This window comes from Nomascus leucogenys, chromosome 15 (assembly GCF_006542625.1).
Source record: "Nomascus leucogenys isolate Asia chromosome 15, Asia_NLE_v1, whole genome shotgun sequence".
Lineage (NCBI taxonomy): Eukaryota > Metazoa > Chordata > Mammalia > Primates > Hylobatidae > Nomascus > Nomascus leucogenys.
Genome location: NC_044395.1, coordinates 86,815,656 through 86,840,125, shown reverse-complemented (window position 1 = coordinate 86,840,125; position 24,470 = coordinate 86,815,656). Strand labels below are relative to the sequence as shown.

The following is a 24,470-nucleotide window of genomic DNA, read 5'->3' as shown; positions in this document are numbered from 1 at the left end:
TTCTCCGCTTGATACCTCCAATAAAGATCTCTTGGCCGTGACTGGTGTAGTCTGATCCTTGCCCGGCCTCTTTCACACATAAAAGGTATGCTGTAGAAGACTACAAGAGCCATCTCTTTCTCACCTTCTCCATCATATGACCAGTGTCTCCAGTGCTAGAGAAAATTATTTCTAATGCCCATTGAGATAAAGATGAGTGCACCATCTGCCAATACCAGTTGACACAGTCAAAGTGAATGGCCTTGTGATCTAATTTTAATGAACTGCTAAAATATTTATGTCCAGATTTTCCTTGTCCATAACCTTCTTCCTGTTTGATTTGATACCCAATATCTTTTCAAAGGTGAAGTCACTGTAACTGGAAAATAGATTAATATTCCCAGACTCATTAATGGCAATATCTGTAGTTAATTTGGGCATCATAAGTGACAGTGGTGAACCCATGAAATATCCCAGCTGGGACCAAAAGAGCTACGCAGCTGAGCTTCACTAATGCCCACTACAGATGCCATGGATTCTTTATCATAGGCTTATTCCTGCTAACCTAGATTAACTATAGCTAATCCCTGTAAATTGACCACATCTAGAGGCCTCAGCTAGTATGTAGGATGTGGCTCCTTGGTGGAGAGAGGGATTCTAGTTTTGAGGATCATACAGTTTGGCAGTAGGACCTCATTATCTTCAAATGTTCCCAGTGTTCTCCATATTGATGAAACAAGAAAAGGCGATATTTACCCAAACCATCTTAAAAACAATCCCCCTCATTTGCTCTAGAACTTTGCTTGCAGTCAGGCCAGGTCCTTCAGTCTATGGATTTTTGGGAATGTTCCTTTCCTTTCATTACAAAATGCTTCCTTCAATTGCTTAGCCACATAGGGATGAAAAAGCCTTTTGTCAACAGATAAGACAGAAAGTAAATTGGTCTTAAAGAAAAGTTTTATAGAAGAAATATCTGCACTCTCATATTTATTGCAACAGTATCCATAACAGTCAAGATTTGGAAGCAACCCAAGTGTCCATCAGCAGGCAAATGGATTAAAAAAAAAAAAGTGGAACATATACACAATGGAGTACTATTCAGCCATAAAAGAATGAGACCCTGTCATTTGCAACACTACGGATGGAACTGGAGGTCATTATGCTAAGGGAAATCAGTCAGGCACAGAAAGAGAGACTTTTCATGTTCTCACTTATTTGTGAGAGCTAAAAATTAAAACAATTAACTCAGAGATAGAGAGTAGAATGACGATTACCAGGGGTTGGGAAATGTAGGGCAAGGGGAGAGGGGATGATTAATGGGTACAAAAAATATTTTGAAAGAAGGAATAAGATCTAGTATCTGATAGCACAATAGGGTGACTATAGTCAATACTGATTTACTTGTACATTTTAAAGAGTATAATTGGATTGCTTGTTAACACAAAAGATAAATGCGTGAGGTAATGGATACCTCATTTTTCCCAATGTAATTATTATATTTTGTATGCCTGCATCAATATATCCCATATACCTCATAAATATATACATTTACACTATACCCAGAAAAATTAAACATGTTTAAAACATTGTATGTTTGTGACTGCTGTTAACTATAAACACATTTTGGTTAATAGTAACCTTGGAATTTTACCTTGATTTAATGTTTTCACAAGGAAGGCACTTTTGTAAATAGAGTTTTTAAAAAAACAATTTTAGAAAGTTTTAGATAGGTTGCTTAAATACCATGTGATTTCAGTTATGCTATTTAAAATATACTTGGGCTCCATAGAATTAAATGCATGCTGTGAATATGCTGTGTCAAACTCTGTGACAATTTTGCAAATCTTCCTAGACACTGAGGAAGAATTAACTTCATATTAACAATCATTGGTATTAGCCAGTGTGTTATCCTTTAACATATATGGTTGTCTCCATTATCTCTTGCAGAGAGACAAACCATCCCCAAACAACTCTTTGGCTCATGATTCTGTGCACAGGCTGCGCTCAGCGGGGTACTTCTTCTGGTCTCAGTTGAGATTTTTCATAGGTCTGATTTTCCTGGCCTTTGCTGTTGGATTCTCTCATCTCTCTCTGCCTCATTTGGGGCAACTGTGCTTATTAGCCTCTGGTCCCTGTGGTCTCTTATCCTCCTCAAGACTAGCTCTGACTTATTCACATGGTAAAGGGAGAATCCCAAGAGAAAGAATGGGAGTTGAAGATCCTTTGAGTTCAAGGCTCAGTGCTGGCATAATGTTACTCCTGCAACAGTCTACTGACAAACACGAGGACCAAGGCCTGTTCAATAGACTCTATCTCTTGATGGGAAGAGCTGCAAAATCTCATTGAGAATAGAGTGGATATAGGAAAGAAAAGATTGTGGCCAAATTTATATCTACCACAATGCCTCTGAAATATTTAAATATGACTTCTATTGTAAAGCTTGAGGCTAACTAAATACAGATTTAAACCATGTTTAGTGCTGCCTCTAATTTCTGGAATCTCATGGATTTCCCAATTGATATGCATGTCTGAATTGCTAAAGTGCATCCCAGTTAGTACTTGGATAGCAAAGGCTGTTTACTGTTTGCCATATTGGTCCTAAAGTACCATACCAAGCTTTGTGCATTATAATTTCACAATAAATAAAATCTTATTTATCAATGTCCCTTCATCATAGTAGATATCAAAATTATAGATCCTTTTGATCTGTAAAATTTTGAATAATTTCAATATAAATAACATGCTAAAAACTTATGATCTGAAGCAAGATATTCTAAAGATACAATGCATTGTTCTGAAGATTAATTCTAAAGCAAACTATAGTTACTCATAAATACATTAGCTTACAAAATTATTACAAACAGTGCATATGTACCTGACAAAAATTAAAATTCACTACCCCAACTCAACTCAGAAAATGTTTGCACAATGATTGATAAACCAAATGTTTAAACACATATATAGTCTATTTACACAACTCCTAGTAAATTAGTCAGATGTTTCTCTGTATTTCTTTGTTTTTACGTTTCACAACTCAACAGTGCTTCCTCATAAATTCAATATAAGACATCAGGTTGCAGGACTTGGGGTTATTTCCTATTATTTTAGTGTATAGCTGATAGCAAGCTTGTTAGAAAGCTTTGTTTTCTGTAATTTAATACTTGTCATTACTCACTATGTAGTTTGTATTAGGAGTTACTTTCCCCCCTTCAAGTTTGTGCCCCCTTTCTGTTGACTCCTCATAAATTTGCTTTGTCATCACTAAAATGACCTCTTTGCAAATGAGTAACTTTTGTGTAGAAATAAAATATTGGTTACGGTGCATAATATGCACAATGCAGATTACAACAAGTATAATTGTCACATATGAATGATGCTATAAGGCACACATCTTCAGCCATATAATCTATCTATCTATCTATCTGTCTGTCTGTCTGTCTATCTATCTATCTATCTTCTATCTAAATAGGTTCATTTGAACCATAGGAAGTTTCTATTTGTAGGACACAAATGAATAAAAATTGTCAATGTCGTAAGATCTAACTTAAAATATATATGCTTTAATTTACACACACACACACACACACACACACACACATAATTTAATGGTGGGGTATAATAAGAGAAAGGCCAACAAATTTATAAAGCACACAGGGTATACAGACACCCAAACAATGAAAATTTAGGTTATTGCTTTTTCGAGGTTTCCTGTGACAAATGTACACAAAGGAACATTGTCTAAGTAGGTAATTTTGCTCTTCACTTGTAGATAAACTTTACAAGTAGACTACCAAAATGGCATTTAAACATTTTGGTTATTGCTCAAATGGAATTTGTGCTGCACTCAAAACTATAAAATGGATATAAGTGGACACATTTAATAGAAGCTAGAAGAACAAGTCACTCCGGTGTGTCATGATGTTGTTCTACAGTTTTGTGGAAGTATAATAGGAGAAGGGTATGTAATCAGGTAGATTTAGTAGGGCATTAGAATAGGATATCTTGGATTGACCTATTGTGGTCTGTTACCATAGTCATACACCATTCTCTTATCGTTAATGTCACAATCATAATATATGTGCAGGTCCAACTTTTTTAAAACTTTGATATCCTAAAGTTCAAGTCTAGTCAAAGTGGAACTTGGGAAATTGCTACTGTTGAGAAGAAGTAAAATGGTGGATATCATTGATGGCCTGTGGTAATTCTAGAAAAGCAGATAATACAAACTTTATTTAATCGTAGTTCATTTTCTAATTATTTCAGCATATTGTGTTTGTCTTCCAGTCACTGCTATACGCACATTAAGAAACAACATCTTAATTTCTCTTATAACTCCTCCTCTCAGTTCATTTGGAACAGTGCTTTACAGATAGTAGAGACTCTAAACATCCATTATGTTTATCAGACAGACACAGGGAGGCAGATTTAGTAACCACAGAAAGATAAACACCTGATTTGCAAAGATAATTATTGGCCCCTGATAGTGATCCAATTTAATAAAACCAAACAAACAGTAATAAAGAAATTTGGCACAATTATCCCTGCATCTATGTATTAGTTGGGTCTCATGATAGTAATATTTAGTCTCTGCCATATTTATTTACTAACACACTGGTGGGTGACTAATAAAGATATTTGCAAAATTAATCCAAGAAATAAAAAATCAAATATCACAGAGAAAATTGTATTCAACAATGTGATTATTAGCCATGCAGTGAAAATTGAAACCTAAGCCATTCCTTGTGTTAAACTGCACTTAATATCCAACTATCTTTTTTACAAAGGCATTTCGTTTTTCATCAGTACAAAAATGAAAAAAAAAAGTGAGCTTATCCTGAGCCAGGATTTGTCGTGAAAATCATCAAAAGGGAAATATGGATCAGTTACATTTGCAATGATGAAAAGAAGCAGCATCTATTTTGTCTTCGGTATCTGATGGGAACACTCCCATGCTTTGAAGAGTCCATGAAAGCATTTTGTTTGAGGGATGGCAGGATTGTTGGAGCCAAGAGTTTTTAAAATTGAACTCTACCTCATTTTTGTATTGGTGAACTATAATTTCAATAAGGTATTCTCAATCTTTTGCTATGCACCAGACACTTACATGGTTATCTCATTTTGTCTTCCAATAATCTTGTCAAGCAGACAACCAGAAGCATATTTCAAGTTGAGAAAAACAATTCTCAGTGAGTTTAATTAGCCTTATCAAGTTATTACAACTGGGTAGTAGAAATGGAATTTAAATCTTGGTTGATGTGATACTAAAATCCATGTTCTCATTAAGTCATGCTAAGAAAGATGAAGAAATAAAGCCTTAAAGAGACTATTAATGAATAATTTTACATTTTAGATTAAGTGTTTTAAACATTCTGTTTGAGAAATATGAATCAATATGACAAATATGAATATCATCTCTATATACCACTTTTTACTTCTGAGTTCTTAATGGTACATATTAACATGTATATTCTTTTATATTCTCCAGCAGAAAACCAAACATGTAGATGAATACTGTAAGGTTTTAAAAATGATGCTCTAAAAATGACTTATTGATAATTTAGTTCTTATTACCTTAGATAATTTTGTCTTGAATTCAGATTTATCTTTGATAACAAAGTCATTAATGAGACGAGATCGGTCATAAGTAGCGTGTTCTGATTCATCCGTGTAATCTTTATCTTTTCCTAGGGCTATAAAAGAAAAAGAGAAAGTTATATCCATTTCTATCTTTTTTTCTTTTTTCATTAAACATACTAATCTCTCCTCTTTCATGTTTTCCCAGAGTTTAGCCTATATATATATATATATATATATATATATATATATATATATACACACATACTAGAAAACATAAAAAAATTTGTGTGGCATAATTTTAAAACAATCCATACATTCAATAAATAAGCACACAAAAGTAACCACATGAAAGCTTGCCTATTATTTACTAATGTTGACACTGATAGTGACTTTCAGAAGAATTAAATGCATCTATGCTACTTAATGTACTTCAAATTTTTGAAAATAAAATTAGAACCATGAAAAAATCACATCATTTGTTTTGAACTTGAAGATAGTGACATTTGTAAGAACTGTACAAGCATTTATTTGCTTAATTAAAAACTGCATTGATCTTGAGAGTCTGTTTTCTTAAAAGCTGGAAAAATTTGAAGGGTGCAAAAAGTCTGAGAAATAATAGAAAATATCTTAATAAACATTACAAGAAGTATAAAATCAGGGGATTGAAACAACTGGCAGGAAAGAACAGAGAACACTGAAAAATGATGGTTACTGGTGGAATAGCCAAAAAATAAAATGCTATAATATCAGTTACATATAAGGATGTATATGAACAATGAATAAGCTGTAATTAATGTAAAATAGTACAAAATAGGAAATCTCTATGGTGTCTATATGACCAAGAATTCTTGACACACTTCACTACATCTATATTTCATGTGATATAAATATCTCTTCAAATTAAAAAACAGATTGCTACATATTTAGCCTTTTCAAAGATATCAAAACATCTTAGAGTTATTAGATCAGTTGATATCTATTAAACATGAATTTTGACATGGAAAACTCGAGTGCTTTCAAGATTTCAGTCAATTCTTATTGTACAGAAGAAAAATAATTTTGTTCATAGTATATCCATTCCTTTATAAATAATGGTTAACTATTAAAACATAATCTGTTACATCGTGGGCAGCTAATAGTATCAAGTTCTTAGTGGTATAAACTAAAATTGTATAGATCATATTATGTCTTAGGATGCAGTTAATAGTCAGATATGTTAAGAAGCTCTAAGCCTTTAGTGGTTACACTTAGATCTATTAACCATACCTAACTCATTGATGGTTAACATTTGCTAAGTGCATGCAATAAGCCAGAAACTTTACCTGTATTATTTTCTTTCATTCTGATGACAACTTTATAAAGTGGGTATAATTTCTTCCTACATTTAATAATAAGCATAAAAGGAACATGGAACATGCCAAAGTCACTAAACTAATAAGAGGTACATCTAAAACTGAAACAAATTCTCATCTGACTCCAATGCGGATGCTTGTGAATATAATAGTTTCCCCCATATTTAGGTAAGTTACATTGTATTCATTCAACTTTTGTTTATTAAACAATCCTGATATGCAAGATACTCTTTTACAAGTTGACATTAGAGTGGCAAACACAATTCTGCCTTCATAGAACATTCAAGTAAGAGAAGAAATGCAATTTTAAAATAAGTAAAATATTAAGTATGTCTTGTGGTCAGTGCATTTCAGAAAAATACTGTAGATAGGAAGGATGAAGGTGTGAAAGGAGTGGGGGGTGTCATTTTAGTAAAGAACATAGTAATATTTGAGCAAAGATACAGAGTGAGGCAGTTAGACACACAGATAAACTGGAGGAAGAATGATCAACACAGAAAATTTTAAAATGCACAGTCTGGATTTGCATTGAATTGTTACCTAAGCGTGAAAGAAACTGAAATTTTCGAGTTATATTCTTGGAGCAGCTACCAAAACCCTACCATTGACTGCCAGTTTGTAAGGCATAGAGTGTTTTGTGTTTTTATTTCCTTACCAATCCTTTCTTCTCCTTTCCTTCCTTTCCCCCCCAGCAGGCACTCTCGAGCGTGCTGGCTCGCTTGCTCGCTCGCTCTCGCTCTCCCTCTCGCTCTCTCTCTCTCTCTCTCTCTCTCTCGCTGTCCCTGTCTTTCTCTCTGTCTCTCCATCATTTTCCCCATTGGTTATTAGAGAAGCAAGAAATCCTGGTTTGGTTAAACAGCAATTGGCAAACAGCATGTGCTGTTGGGGAGCAGGCACTGGCTTGTGGATCACAAGATGTCATTTCTCTAAATCTGCCACTTCCTTAGCATGCAATTTCCTTTTCCCAAGTCTCTAAGGGTCCTCTAAACTCTAAAATTATCTAAATGTGAATTTAATGCTTATAAAAGATAAAACGACAATTTATATTTATTTTCCATGGAACACAAGAAATTAAACCTATAGAAGTTCATTACTCATTTCCTGCTCCTATTCCACTCACAATTTAGTTTTCTAGGCAGAGATTTTTTTGTTTACTTTTTTCTTTAATTCCTATAACTCATCTATTTCTGGAAAAGAAATACACAGCATCATCTTGCTGGAGGAAAGCTAAATGAATTTTGAACATTTGCCAAATACCACCACATTAATCAAGTTTTTTCAGATCTTTTTTTTCCCCTACCCTACAGTGCTGACTAGAGCTAATCATTTTATTTTCTAAATTCCTTCACATTTGTTTTCGTTTTTTCTGCCCTCCCTTCCTTCCTCCCTTCCTTCCTTCTTTCCTTCCTTCTTTCCACCCGCCCCCCCACCCCCCTGCCCGCTTTCTTTTTCTTTTTCTTTCTTGATATATTGGAGAAGTCAGCATAATATCTGGGTGAAAAAACTATCTGTACCCCAAACCTCTATGACATGCAATTTACCCATGTAACAAACATGCACATATACCTCTTTAACCTAAAAGTTGGAAAGCAAAGCAAATTTTTCAGTAAATGCGTATTAACAGAATAAAAATGAAAAAAGAAATATATAACAGAAGTAGAAAAATTCAAGTAAATTAAGAGAACAAATAATGTTAGAGTATGCAGATAGTTTTAAATCACTGTCCTGATGAATGACATACAAAGATATTGCTATGGCTTGGATATGGTTTGTTTGGTCCAGGTCTCATGTTGAAATTTGATCTCTAATGTTGAAAGTGAAGACAGGTGGGAAGTGTTTGGGTCATGGAGGCGCATCCGTCAATATGTTTTCAGAGCAAAACAGAGCACAACTGGAAATGCATTCTAAAATTATAATCTAAAAGAAAGAAAATCTGTGTTAGCAGGAATGTTCCTTTAAGCCTATGAATAATAAAACGTAGAAACTATTGCCATCTTAATAAACAAGTTTATTCTAGTTACACAGGCTAAAACCCTAGGAGTGATCTTGACTCCTCATTTTCTCTTGTACCCTACTCAAATCCTTCACCAAATTCTTTTAACTTAGCATGAAGCATTAACTCTTTAGTACATATCACTCTTTAGCACATACTACTAACGCGTAATGTGTTTTTACTTATTTGTCTTTGTTCATTATTTGTTCCCCTCACTAAGGTATTTTTTGTGAGCCTGGCCTGGCCTATATATATGTATGTATGTGTGTGTGTGTGTGTGTGTGTATGTGTGTGTGTGTGTGTGTGTACATTTTTTCCCACTTTTGTTGTCTTGTTTGTTGACTGCTTTCTCCTTAACATCTAGAACAGGATCTGACACATAGTTACCATTCAATAAATGTTTATTGAATGACTAACTGGATTTAAATGCCCAAATCCTGTCTAAACTGTCTTTAAATTATAGCTCAAAGCTGATCATTTATCAACATCTGATTATAGTTAATTAAATGAACAGAAGTCCATTCGATTCTCCAAAATGTTCTTCCTGTATCCATCTTTTGCTCCTACCACATGATAGCCAGGGTGGCCCTTTTAAAAACCCAAGATAATTGATATTAAATCTCTATTCAAACCTTCCAATAATTCTGCATCTCCAGGTAAAGCCATAGTCCATACAGCAGCCCACTGGGCATATGCATCATCTAGCTCCTTACTATCATTCCCTGTCCAGCTCCTACAGCTCTACCCTCATGCCCTCCAATCCAGCTGCACCAGGTTATTTGATGTAAAGTATGTCCTCACTGTGGGGTTTTTGCACTTGCTTGTCTCTCTGCAGATAATGCTCAATCTCTGTTTTAGCCAGGGTTCTGTTTTCACTTGTCACCTCATCAGAGAATCACTGTTTGACCATTATTTCTAAAATACAGTCTCCATAGTTCTCCCTCTGCTCACAATGCTTTATTATTTTTTATTATTACCAGCACCTGACATCAAATGATAACACACACACCCATATAAAACATATATGCTATATATGTACATATACATCAACATCTGGCATTGAATGTATGCATTTATATGTATAAATGTTATATCTATCTCCTCCTAACTATAAGTGCTATAAGTGCAGTGACTGTTTTGTTCATCGCTATATCCTGATAATTAGTTCATTGTTAATTGCATTGTAATCTCTTAGTAACTGTTAAATTAATAAATGAATGGTATGCTTATATATGGGAATATTTTGCATCCATTAAATTGCTTTGCAGACTGAGAATGTACAGAAATGCTTAAACTATTATCTTAAGTTAAAAAGCTGTTTTAGGCTATTCTCACACATTTCATTTGAAATATAATTTTCCTTCTGAATGTAATTTTGTAAAACAATATAAATGTAAGGACAAACAGTGAAAAACTATAGTACGAAGGAAATGTAAAATGTGTTATCTGTTTTAACTAGGTAGTGGTAGTCCTCTCTCCCTCACAGATATTTTTTTTCTTGCTAGGAGTTACTTGTATCATAACGGCAGAATTTAAAAAGCTTTTTAGAGTTAGTATTAGCATCAGTCAACACCTGAGAGCAACAATGGAGACAGCCATATTGCATTTGGTTAATGAAGCTAATTATTCTGCCATCAGTGAGATCTTCTGAAACACAAATGAAACCTACTAATGTGTTTTGGTTGTTCTCAAGGGCACAGATCCTTATTTTTATGAAATCCTCCGCATGTGGTGATGAGACATTTATTGCACATATGCCCAGAACATCAATTAAATATCAAATTAAAAAAATGTTTAAGCAATAGCACTAAATTACAATACCAAATATTATATTTCCTCTTTTTAAGATGACTTTCTCCCACATTGTAACATTTCTGAAATCATGGCAGTAACCTATTTTTCCTAAAGGCTCATTAATTCGATGATGCTTCCTATAATTGATAGTGTCTTAAAATCTAAAAAGATCAAAGAGTTAAGAAAAACAGATTTTCACAAAAAAAAAGACAACAGCTTTCTGGAACAGGTGGTAACAGTTACACAGTAAGTCTGATTATGACAAATAGAACTCTTGCTGTTCTCTAGTAGCAGAATAATAGGAAGGCATACATCCATAAAAAATGCAGTCTCAAAGCTCAATAAAATCACTTCATATGTTGAAGAACAAAGGCTGATAGAGTGGCAAGGGAATCAATATTGGTTTCAACAAATCCAAGTTAAAATCTTCGTTTTATCATTTGTTAGCTGGGTGGCAGTGGGTCCGTTACAGTTTTGTAACGTTAGACTTTAGAATAAAATATTCCCATAGAATAGTTCCAAGGATTAAATGAAAGAATCTATGCATAGTTACTCAAACACATAAATATATATTCTCTTCCTTTTGTTTGCTTTCAATTCACAATTTGAGTATTGAGACAACTACAAAAAAATAAGTAATTTAGGGCTACCAAAAAGTCCTATCTTTCATTTTAAAGCCTAAGTAGATAGGAAACAATGTAATTACTTCGAGTATGCCAGTGGAAAATTTTAAATTTAATCCATAAATCTATTTTCTAATCATCAATTGTATGCTTCATGTTGAAAACTTATGCTGACTCAAGTGGGAATGCATTGTCTTTTAAATTTTGTTTGCATATCAGCATCAGTTCAAAACTTAAAGGAACTGACCAATATAATATAGCAGACTGTTATGATCACAACATAAACCTTACAGCTATCTCTGGGAGTAAAATCTTAATAGCTACATTATTCCAGCTCAGTCATTCTTCTTTACTATAATGTCATTTTATTTTGTTACTCTGTTACATTGTATTGTTTCAGCATCTGAAAATCGATGCTCTACTTCCTGGAGAATTTTAAATGTGTGAGTAGATTATTATTTGGCCTTCACTTACTTGCAACTGTACAAACTTTCCATACCTTGCTAATAATGGCTTGCTCCAGGATTATCAGAATAGGTGATAATACGGGAGCACATGATAATAATGACCTAAGGTTATTTTCATAATTTATGATTTATATGTCATCTCTGATAAATATTGTCTAATTTGAGTCTCACAACAGCGTTCACTACAGTTCTGCTCAATTTCTGTTTATAAGAAGAAACTAATATTGATATCTCCATTTCTCAAATTGGAAAACTCAGGCAAAGATGGTATGTACCCAAGTAGTAAGTGACAGGGTTGGTACCTGAAACTGGACCTTTTGACCACCAATAAATTTCATGATTTTAAAAATTATTCTCCAGAAGCTTTCTGTGAAGAATAAATTCATGAATGGTCCATACATGGCTTGCTCTGTGGTTAGGACACAATAACAACAAGGACCCAGACTTATTAATTCTTTGGGGTTCCTTTGTTGCCTACTTCTCCCTAGCCCTCTTGTTCTAAAGTACTACCACTAGCCAGTAGCAATGAGGGTACTGACAGAGCTGTGCTCCATGAACAACACAGGGAAGCAAATCCTACAGATAAACTGCTTTCCATTGTGTCAGTGTGCCAGCGTTTTCTACTCGCCATCTTTCCCTGCACTCTTCCAATCCTCACCCATCCACCCATGTCAGTGAGTGGATAGCTTGAACCAAGCAATATGAGTAAGACAAACATAAATCACAGTTATTATCTTCTAGTGAGCAGTCATCCAAAGTGCTATAATAGAAAGGAAGTAGCATCTAAATAACTATGTATTAAGGAGGACTTCAGTAAGACTGATGTTAGAAAGGCAATTCTACGGCTGGGCGCAGTGGCTGACCTCTCTAATTCCAGCGCTTTGGGAGGCCAAGCTGGGTGGATTGCCTGAGGTCAGGAGTTCAAGACCAGCCTGCCCAACATGGTAAAACCCCATCTCTATTAAAAATACAAAAAATTAGCCAGATGTGGTGGTGGGTGCCTGTAATCCCAGCTACCTGGGAGGCTGAGGCAGGAGAATTGCTTGAACCTGAGGCAAAGGTTGCAGTGAGCTGAGATCATGACACTGCACTACTCCAGCCTGGGCAACAAGAGCAAAATACCGTCTCAAAAGAAAAAAAAAAAGGCAATTCTACTACTTAAGAAGAGTTTTGTTTTAAGCCTTTAAATACTCTATATAAAGGTCTATCATCACAATTTAAATACAAAAGAGAATAATATTTAGATCAGGTCCTCAGCGAGAAAAATTAACAAAGCACTAACTCATAACTAGTGAGAAAACTCACAGTGATAAATGACACCACAGAGCGCAAAAAAAGGGTGTATTCTACAGCAGACTTTCCAAAGAGATTGTGTGTGTGTGTGTGAGAGAGAGAGAGAGAGAAAGAAAGAGAGAGACAGAGAGAGAATGCTCTTTCATCCATTTGTCCTAATCCTAAAAGTATTCTTTAAGCACCTACTATGGGTCAGGTACTATTCTTGATTCTGGTGCTAAAGGTGGCAGCAAGATTGACAGTTTCTGTCTTCTGGAAACACAAAATTGGGGTGAATAACCTAAATAAATAACTTTAGGTAATCAGTATTATGAAGAAAAATCCATCAAGATTAGGAGACAGAAAGTAAGTCTGATGTGAACCCGGCTTATTTCAGTGTAGAGCCCTAGGATAAGCACATATTTATTGTGAACAAGGAACACAAGATGGTTGAGCTGTCTGCAGCTCGTGAGAAAAGGGAAGCATTAGGAAATGGCCTAGAGAGACCAGACCCAGATTCTGTAAGGTCTCTGAATACCAGAGTGAGTTTGTATTTTAAATGTAATGGGAAACCTGTTGAGACAGGAGCACAGAAATGATGGGATTTAATCTTCCTTTTATTAAAGCTTTCTGTGAGTCCTGTGTGCAAAATCATCTATAAGGAGGCAAGATTTTGAGCAGGGAGATCTGTTAGGAAGTTATTGTACCAGCGTACCAAGAGAAGGTAGCAGACGGACCCAGGAGCAGCAGTGAATGTGGTAAGCAGTAGTCAGATTCTGAATATATTTTGAAAATTGAGGCAATATGTGTTCAATAAACAATTGACAAGATTTACAATTGGACCTTATGGCATAGAAAGGAGCTTATGTGTTCAGTAAACAATTGACAAGATTTACAGTGACTGTGAGACTGTCATAACTGAAAAATATGTTCCTTCAGTGTAATTCCCTCATTTCTGTAATCTTAAGTAGGTTAGGAATATTAGAAGAAAGTTATTTCTTAATGCCATCTTCATATAAAATGCTTCCAGGAAAAAATAATGGGAATTAGTGGATATTATCTATGGAATGAAAGTTATAGAATGAAAGCAAAATCACCATGTACTCCTTTTTGACCATAACTATTTAAAGAAATAGACCAATGCGTATTCCACTGAGCTAAACTATTATGTTTGTAGAAAGCAAATGGATGTTTCAGAACTCTAATATGAACCCATTCCTGAGGAAGTCATTTTATAACATTAGCAAAATGTTGATTTCATAACAAGATTAGATAGATGTGTGTTTGGGTTGGTTGGACTCAAATTATGCTGGTCTTAATGAGCCCTAAATATTTCTTTTTTTTTTTTTTTTTTTTTTTTTTTTTTTTTTTTTTTTTTTTTTTTTTTTGAGACGGAGTTACACTCTTGTTGCCCAGGCTGGAGTGCAATGGCATGATCTCGGCTCACCGCAACCTCCGCCTCCTGGGTTCAAGCGATTCTCCTGCCTCAGCCTCCCTAGTAACTGGGATTACAGGCATGTGCCACCACACCTGGCTAATTTTGTATTTTTAGTAGAGATGGGGTTTCTCCATGTTGGTCAGGCTGGTCTCGAACTCCCGATCTCAGGTGATCTGCCTGCCTCAGCCTCCCAAAGTGCTGGGATTACAGGCATGAGCCACCGCGCCCGGCCCTAAAATATTTCATTTCTAAGTTACCTGAGTTTATAGCCACATGGGCATGGGAAGAATCAAGCATCAGGCACTTGTTAACGTGGATTACTGTGTCCTTGTCATTTTCCAGCATACTGAGAAGAAAAAAACGTAGGCAATGGTAGTGGGGCTTCCAAGAGTAATAAATAAAATTATTGCCACACCAGGATTTCAAATTCACTGCTACAAGGATCAGCACTTTCGAGAATAATTTTGTGAGTGTTGGGGGGTATATGGAATGCTGCTGTGGCTTTGTGAGCTTCTTTATGAAAAATAGAATTAAAGGCTATGTGATGTCAATAAAAAATGAAGAAAACAAAAAATCAAAACTTTCCGACTCAATTAGCTTTTTAACTAATCATTACCCAAATGTATTTTAACATGCAGCTTTATCTTCAACTTGTACTTTCTGCCTGAAACTTATTAACATCCTACAGAACTAGTGTCTTTGGAAATCACTAACCACTTTTTACCTTAAGGCCTTTGTGCCTAGTGTGGTGATTAAAAGAGAAGGCTAGAGATCGAGGCTTCCTTGGTTGAAATCTCAGCTCTCCGTTAACTAGCTATGTGACATTTGGCAAACTATTTTCTCTCTTGGTGAATAAGTTTCCTCATCTGTAAGAAAAAGTGCTACCTAACTAAAAGGGTTGTTATGAGAATTAAGTGAGATAAGACAGGTAAAGTGTATAATAATAAAGAGTCCAGTAAATTATTATTTATCTATCATGCCATAAAAGTATCCCCCCACCTTTTTTTTTTTTTTTTTTTTTTTGAGGCAGAGTCTCACTCTGTTGCCTAGGCTGGAGTGCAGGGGTGTGATCATAGCTCACTGTAGCCTCCAACTCCTGGGCTCAAGTGATACTCCCATCTCAGCCTCCTGCATAGCTGGGACTACAGTCATGTACCACCATGCTTGGCTAATTATTTTCTTTTTGTAGAAACAGGGTCTCACCACTTTGCTAATGCTGGTCTTAAACTCCTGGGCTTAAGCAGTCCTCCTGCCTCGGCCTCCCAAAGCACTGGTATTACAGGTGGGAGCCACCACACCCAGCCTAAAATCACTTTTGATGATCACAGTAACAGCTGTTTAGTGTAGATCTGTCTGGGCCCAACAGAATTTGGTGTGAAAGATAAGCTTAGTGACTGAATAAAGCAATGAACAAATATTTGTTGAACCCCCATGATGTGCTAGGAGCTATGATGAAGTTATAACTTTTTATTTATTTCAAGTCCTACTAAGAATGGCTCATTGATCCCAATTTACTAGTGAAATCACTAAAGCTCAGAGAGGTTAAGTAATATACTACAGTTACACAGCTAGTGGATATAAGAATAAAGATGTGACCAATGGCTGGCTGGAAAAATAACATTTTTTTCATGATATATACCCATCCTGTTAGGGAGCCTTAGTAGAAATGTCCTTCTCTGAATCAACAAAGCCATTAATATTTTTTCATTCATGGTTCTCATTTGGAACAATGAGAAATATCAATCCTTAATGAAACACTGACCACATGCAGTTAAGTCTGCCTCAGCATTAATATTCTCATGGGGCAGCTCAAAGTGGTTAACTGTAAAAAAGCCATTAATAGATGCATTAGTCAGGAAATTCCTATGCAATAATCAGCCCAATGCAGGAACCTGGTACTCTGCACGCTAAAGGCAAACTTAGAGAATGTAACTGCTTTGCATATAAAAGAGAACATGTATTGCCAAAGTGCTTACTCATGCTTTATTTAACTGTACTCTTGGTATATTTGACATTATTTTACTTGGTTTCTTTTCAAAGATGATTAAAACACTCATATTAGGCCAGGCGTCTTCTTTTCAAAGACGATTAAAACACTTTTATTATACGTGGCTCACGCCTGTAATCCCAGTGGGTGGATTGCCTGAGGTGGGTGGCCAAGGTGGGTGGATTGCTTGAGGTTGAGAGTTTGAGACCAGCCTGGCCAACATGGTGAAACCTCATCTCTACTAAAAATACAAAAATTAGCTGGGTGTGGTGGTGCGCTCCTGTAGTCCCAGCCACTTGAGAGGCTGAGGCAGGAAAATCCCTTGAACCTGGCAGGCGGAGGTTGCAGTGAGCTGAGATCGCACCACTGTACTCCAGCCTGGGCGACAGAGCAAGAATCTGTCTCAAAAATAATAATAATGATAAAATAATAAAAAAACACTCATAGATATGTACCTAACTCTAAAAGAGTATTTCCCAGCCAGGTGTTACATCCAGCTGGATTCTTGAAATGCTTAGTGATACTACACAGTAAGCTGGAGACTGTACCTCACCTTCATTATAAAGGCAAACACCTCATCATTTATATGTATTTTAACTGCAGAAGCTGTGATGTCTTTCTAACTTGAATAAATGACAGACTGATGCTGGGGGATGCTAAAATAGTGAATATGAGATACAGTGCCTGGAGAGAGATAAATACAGGTCAGTTGGAACAAATAACTGAGACACACAAAAGTGATGAGAAAAGAATCATAAAGTTACGAGCATCCAATTATGTTAAACATTCAGAGAAAGTGCTTTTTATATTTGGAATGGCAAGCTGTCAAAAATAAAATGCAAGGAATTAAATGGAAGGTTTTTCAATAGAGTGATTGTTAAACTATACATTGGTTCTAATTTGAAGAACAGGTTAGTGAAGGGTGCCTTGAAAACTTTCCCACCTGTATGGATATTTTGGACAAGAAAAACTTCAGGTTTGTTTTTTGTTCTTATTTTTTAAATTAGAAAATAACTGATAATATAGGTTGAGCATCCCAAATCCAAAATGCTCCAAAATCTGAAACTTTTTGAGTGTTGAAATGATGCTCAGTGGAAATGCTCACTGGAGCGCTTCAGATTTCAGATTTTCCGATTTGGGATGCTCAGTGAGTAAGCATATAATACAAATATTCTAAAATAAATTGAAATCTGAAATACTTCTGGTCTCAAGAATTTTAGATAAAAATACTCAGCTTGTAGTAATCTTCAGAATTAATTACTACAGGAAAGGCCTTTGTATTCGGAGTGAATCTTTTTCTGATGAGATGCTCTTTTCGATTCTGTATACAAAATGAACCTGCTGGTCGCTGGGTTTCTTTAATTAAAAAATGTAATAAGCCAGCACTGTTTCTGTGCCACACATAAAACAAAAATTATTCTAAGAAATGTGACTAATTTGTAGTCATACAGAACGCTATTATAAATAGCAAAATTCATAGTTTTAAAAGTTATGAAGAGTGATTTAACAATGCCTGTAGAGAAAAACGAAGATACAGTTTTTAGGCCAGAAATTCTTTATCCTGGCCACACTAAATATTTACCGGGCAGGTTGTTAAAAGTATGTATACTAATTTCACTCCCCAGACCAACTAAAACTGATTTTCTGGAACTGTGATCCAGGAAGCATTAAAAAGCCCTCTGGTGATTTGAATGTGTAACCAGAGTTGAGAACTCTTTATGTAGGCACTGAGGGCTGGCCACTGATGTATCCACTACTGAAAACTCAGGGCTTCATTTCTTCAGGTTATGTGTCAAGGCACTGAGGTTGCAAAATAAGTGTTGGCACATTAGTATCACTTTTTTATTAATTTTGGCTTTATTTCTATTTAATTCATGAAAATGAAAACCCAATTCAAAAGAATTGTTTATGGGCAATTGAATGCAAAGTTTGCTCAGTTGAAGCAAATCTTATGTGACAACATCAAAAGGCAAAAAAGTAGATTGAAGTAAACTTGTCACTGTTAGAGGAAAAATAAATAAAATTTATAGTATTCACTAATGATGGGTCAGGATAGAATCTCTGAGTGTTACTAACTTTCTAAATTCTGAGTGTCAAAATTTTATAGATCTCGAAATAGTAGTCTATATGTTCTTTAAAAATTGAAATTTTCAGAATAATGGCAAAAATTGTTATTTTTTATTATGAGATTGTTGTTCATCATATCATCCTCCTATATATTTGAATTCCAAACTGTATATTTCTTAATTTCTTAAGCTCAGAATATGATACTCACCCATTACGTTAAAAGCCAAACATGAACTTTTTCTTAAAAAAAAAAATGCTAGTTTTTTTAGAAGAACACAGCTTACCTTTGGAGAGAGGGAAAGGAGTAGGTAAATACTGATTATCAACTTACCCAAACAAAAATCGCTGAGGTCAGCAAAAGAACATCTCAGCACAGAGTCGTTTTTATTCTCCTCAGTATTAACTGAAATAAAATAAGACACTTTGTAGTTTTGGGAAATAAAAGCATAACAACAGAAAAATAAACATGGTGATAGATGGACAAATGATGGCCAAACATGATGAAATTTTTTAACTAAATGAGTTAAAATTAGTTATTTAAAATTTCACTTTTTTTCCTTTTTTTTTTTTTTTTTAAGAGACAGAGTCTCGTTGTCACTCAGGCTGGAGTGCAATGGCATGATCTGGGCTCGCTGCAACCTCCGCCTCCTGGGTTCAAGCGATTCTCGTGCCTCAGCCTCCTGAGTTGCTGGGACTATAGGTGTGCACCATCATGCCTGGCTAACTTTTGTATTTTTAGTAGAGACAGGGTTTCACCATCTTGGCCAGGCTGGTCTCGAACTCCTGGCCTCCAGTGATCTGCCCACTTTGGCCTCCCAAAGTGCTGGGATTATAGTCGTGAGCCATCGTGCCTGGCCTAAAATTTCACTTTCAATAAGGGAAAAAAGAAACACCTATAGTATGTTTTAATATCCTCATCTTCTTGAACAATTTGCCGCTTTACATAGTAGACATATTGGTAAGCTAACTACAGTATGTAGTGATTTCACAATAGTATTGAAACAATAATTTTGACATTTTTTAGTTATCCAGAAAAAGAAGCAACCATATGGACTCATAAGGGACTGTATTCTTATAAGAAAAAGCAACAAAAGGATTGAAAAATAAAAACATGGCTGGGTGCAGTGGCTCACATCTGTAATCCCAGGACTTTGGGAGGCCGAGGCAGGTGGATCACGAGGTCAGGAGTTTGAGACCAGCCTGACAAACATGATGAAACCCAGTCTCTACTAAAAATACAAAAATTAGCCAGGCATGGTGGCGTGTGCCTGTAATCCCAGTAGTCGGGAGGCCGAGGCAGCAGAATAACTTGAATCCAGGAGGCAGACGTTACAGTGAGCCGACATCACGCCACTGCACTCCAGCCTGGGTGACAGAGCGAGACTCCATCTCTAAAAAAAGAAAAAAAAAATACCCTATCCACTGCACAACAGGGAGCTTGGTTGTATTTAAATTCTTAACTCTTATAAAAGGGAGTTGTCTAAAGGGATAGTGTGTGTCTTAGTGGGCAAATGTGTGCAGAAGAGTGCCTAAGGGTAGCCACAACGTTTCTTTGTGTGGTATCTTGCTGGTATGTCTCTAAAATTCAGCCCTTAAACACCAGCCTTGGGTTGCCAACACTTGTCCAACTAAATCTTTATGCCACTAAATCTTCACTGCTTTATTGTCAGTTGTAAAGTCTTCAGCCTTTATTTTTAGAAAACTGATGACATTTTCTATTTGAATACTGGTTATAAGTTCACGCCAGGAATGTTACTCATCAACAAGAGGGATGGAAACAGTGGCGAAATGCACCAGTGATTCATGTAGCTGGGACTTCCACTGCAAACAAATATTAGGTCCAGACTCCATGGGATTGGCCACCTTCAAGATAAGGAAGAGATAAAACACATCTGGCCAACAAATGGCATGGTGTACTGGTCTCCTTTCTATGCCAGCCTCCTTCCTGAAGAGCTCTATAAAACTGGTCCAGTGGAAAAAGGAAGGAAAGGAGTGTTTGGAAAACACGTAGTTTTTATAAGTTGAACAAGAAAATAGGAATTGCTGCTCACCTTGTTCTGCTTTGTCAGTGGAGATTAAGGTTATAGATGTGGGAGCCTGAGATTCACTCTCGGTTGACTGGAAGAGGGATGTAGACTGGCTCAAGCTCTTTGAGTAAGCATAGCTCTGGGCGAGGCAAGGCAGGGATCTCCGAGACGGTTTTAACGGAGTTTCTTTTGTTATCTCACTCTTGCTTATATTCATACCTGCAAATCCAAAATGTTGAGTTTTAGCAATAAAAAATCAGTAGAGGTCAATAAAAAGTTTTAATTCTTGTGATACCTGTTTCAGGAATGAACTATTGAAAAGCGCCACCTAGATATTAGAAATAATTGAGTTAGTTTTGTTTATATTTTGTCAGGGAGAGTGTTTGAGATTTTTGTTAAATAGTTCTGAGATATAATTGTTCCCTGTTTGAGCTTTCACCACTCTTTTAAAAGTTCTGTGAAAAAAGAACTGATGTTTAAGTTCATTTGGGGAATTATGACAGCAATTATTTGGATACTCTTTAAACCTTATGATTTAGGCTTTCAAATAGCAAAATAAATAAAACCTAATATATAAACATTGAAATTACTAAATGGGGCCCTTCTTTCTACACCCTCCCCTCCCTTTAACACATACATAATGTCCTAACAGTGACTTAGAGGCTGGAAAGAGATAGCCTAACATAGTATAAAAACCGGGCAGCAAGCAGGGATCAAGACACCAACCCTGTGCTTAGTGTTAGAGTTACTTCCCTCACACACAGATTCTTATCTGCCAGAAGTCAGAATGCCCTTCAACCAAACTAGTCCTCCAAAAGCAGAAGTCCCCCTACACTGTGTGATCCAGGAAAGAATGGCTCCACTTCCCCATCTCCATTCCTCTTCATCCCATAATGTCAATCCCTGGTCACTCCTCTCCCTTGGCACTCTAAACCTCAATGTCTCTGGACACTGTCATTTCCAACATCTCCCACCCACACTCTCTCACTGTGTCCCTGGGAACTCACATAAAACATCAGAAAATCCACTTAATGTCCTCCTTAGATTTTTCTGTGGATCACCCATTTCCCTCCATAATTTCACCCAAACCTGGCACTTCCCCATATCCCCCCAGTGACACTGCTTCTCTTGCAGCCACCTCCAGTGGAGGCTCTTTTCTCTTCCACAACCTCATATCAACTTTACTTGAGGTGGAGTAGATATCCTTCTTGTACCTAATTGCCTGTCTCAGTTCATTGTTCATGCTTCCTCTCTAAAAATCAGTATTCAAATTCCTGTCATTAAACTATTCTTCGTGTTCTTTATTACTGTCATTTTCATTTACCACTTCCAGGTTATTTCCCATCATTTAAAAAGAAGTTAGCTTTTAACACTACTCTTTTGCTTATATTCTGCTTAACACCCACTGTCATTCATATTATATATTTTGTTTTATTTCTGTATACTTCCCTAAAATGCAAGCTCTATAATGACACATGAGCCAAATAAAACATTTTCTTTATAAATTATCCAGTCTCAGGTAGTTCGTTATTACCTAAGACTGCATAATTTATAAAGAAATATATTATCAATGTGAAAACAGAGTATGGTAAATTGTACAAAGCTGCTTGATCGTGAATCACTCCCTAAAAAGTTTCTTACTGACACCTGAGTTGAGAAGTTGGCTATGTATGCTGTCTGCATAATGTGAATAAAACCATAACCCCCCCGCCCAACCCAGTGTTGTGTTTGGACTTCACACCACATAAGGCAAAGGGACTTTTTATTGTGGAGTGCCTGTTACATGTCAGACTTTGTGGTTGCTGCCTTTATTTACTCACTTTAAGGATATTTATGTATTTTACATAAGCAAATTACATAAAGTGTTCTCATTTTAAAAGGTTTTAAATTATAGAAGTAAATAGAATTAAAAAGTAAAATTAGTTTTACCTGATTATTAAATTCCAGTCTCTTTTCTAAATGAAATGAATGTTATCAGTTTATTGCTCTTTGTCTATGTATTCATATATGTAACTATGTATAAAAATTGTTTTCTTACACAAATGAAATTGTAGTTTGTCACATTATATATTATGTCTTAGGTATTTTTCCCATCTCAGGACATACAGATCTATCCCAGACTTTTTTGAGTTAAACATTTTTAAAAGCTTTATTGAGCTGTAACTCACATACCATCAAATTGACTCCTTTAAGTATACGATTTAGCTGTTTTTAGTATATGCACAGAGTTGTGTAAATATCACTCTATGTGGCTTTAAAACGCTCCAAAAAGAAACATCATACCTATTAGCAGCCAATCCCCACTCCCTCTTCAGCTCAGTCTCTGGAAACTACTAACCTAATTTCTTGCCTCCATGCGTTTGCCGATTTTCTCCCTCTGTATGGGTTGTCTTTGCACTTTTATGATTGTGTTCTTGGAAACACAATGCTTTTAATTTTGATGAATTTCGATTTATCTGTTTTTTTCTTTAGTTGTTTGTGCTTTAGGTGCTGTATCTATGAAAGTGTTATCTAATTCTAGGTCACGAAGATTTACTCCTATGTTTTCCTCCAAGAGTTTTATACTTTTAGCTCTCACACTTAGGTTATAATCCACTTGTAGCTAATTTTGTACATGGTGTGGAGGTAGGCTCCAACTTTATTCTTTTCCATGTAGATATCCAGTTGTTCCTGTACAAGTTGTTGAAAATGCCATCGACTTGTCTTGGCGCCCTTGTCTACAATCAATTATCCATAAATCTATGGGTTCATTTCTGAACTCTCAATTCTAACCCACCATTCTATATGTCTACTCCTATGCCAAAACCACAATGTCTTTAGTACTGTAGCTTTGTAGTAAGTTTTAAAATCAGAAAATGTGAGTTCTTTACTTTCGTTCTCTCTTTCCAAGATTGCTTTGGCTATTCTTAGTCTTTTGTATTTCTATATAAATTTAAGGATCAACTTGTTAATCTATGCAAAAAAGGTAGCTATGATTTTTTTTTTTCTTTGGAGACAGAGTTTTGCTCTTTTTCCCCAGCCTGGAGTGCAGTGGCGTGGCGCGATCTTGGCTCACTGCAATCTCTGCCCCTTGGGTTCAAGCCATTCTCCTGCCTCAGCCTCCTGAGTAGCTGGAATTACAGGTGCCTGCCACCATGCCCAGCTATTTTTTTTTTTTTTTTTTTTTTTAGTAGATACAGGGTTTCACCATATTGGCTAGGCTGGTATTGAACTCCTGACCTCAGGTGATCCAACTGCCTCAGCTTCCCAAGATGCCGGGATTACAGGCATGAGCCACTGCGCCTGGCCGGCAGCTGTGATTTTGATAGGGATTCCACTGAATCTATAATCACGTCTGGGGTGAGTACTGCTGTCCGCTAGGTGACCAGCAAATAGTTTCTCTTAGTCTGTAGCCTACATTTTCATTCTCTTACTAGTGTCTTTTAAAAACACAGAAGTTCTTAATTTTGACAAAATCTATCCTGTGATTGTTTTATGGCTCATGCTTTTGGTCAGGTGTTTTAAACTTTTCTTTATATAAGTTTTGCATATTGGTTAGCTCCTGCTCTCATTTAGCTATTGTAAATGCGAGTTTCTTTCCCGTTGTATTGAATTTATAAATAACCAATTGGATTATTTTAAACAATTGAGTAAAATACTGGCTTTAGCACTGAGGTGTAAATATTTTTTTCAAGCTAAGAATGTACTATTCACTTTCCAGTTTATTATTTTTTTTGTTCAGTAGTGTGTTGAATTTTTTTCAAAGTTTATATAATTTTATTCCTTAGCTATCTTAATGTGTTGAATTCCATTAATGGATTTTCTAAAGTTAAATCCTCTTTTCATTCCCAGAAAACAAAAACAAAACATGCTTTGTCTTGATTAAATTACTATGTTGTTTCTCACTTTTCATTG

General features: G+C 35.8%; 1 protein-coding gene across 1 annotated transcript in view; it reads right to left on the bottom strand.

Moving 5' to 3' along the window:
• The window catches only part of ANO3 (anoctamin 3), a 320,853-nt gene that overhangs the window by 199,206 nt on the left and 97,177 nt on the right, over positions 1–24,470 (bottom strand). Inside the window, exons 2-4 of the mRNA XM_030829525.1 lie at positions 20,601–20,795; positions 18,881–18,952; positions 5,551–5,669 (exon numbers count right to left, since the gene is read on the bottom strand). Coding sequence (XP_030685385.1) covers positions 5,551–5,669; positions 18,881–18,952; positions 20,601–20,795 — 386 coding nt within the window. The remainder of the gene's footprint in view (positions 1–5,550; positions 5,670–18,880; positions 18,953–20,600; positions 20,796–24,470) is intronic.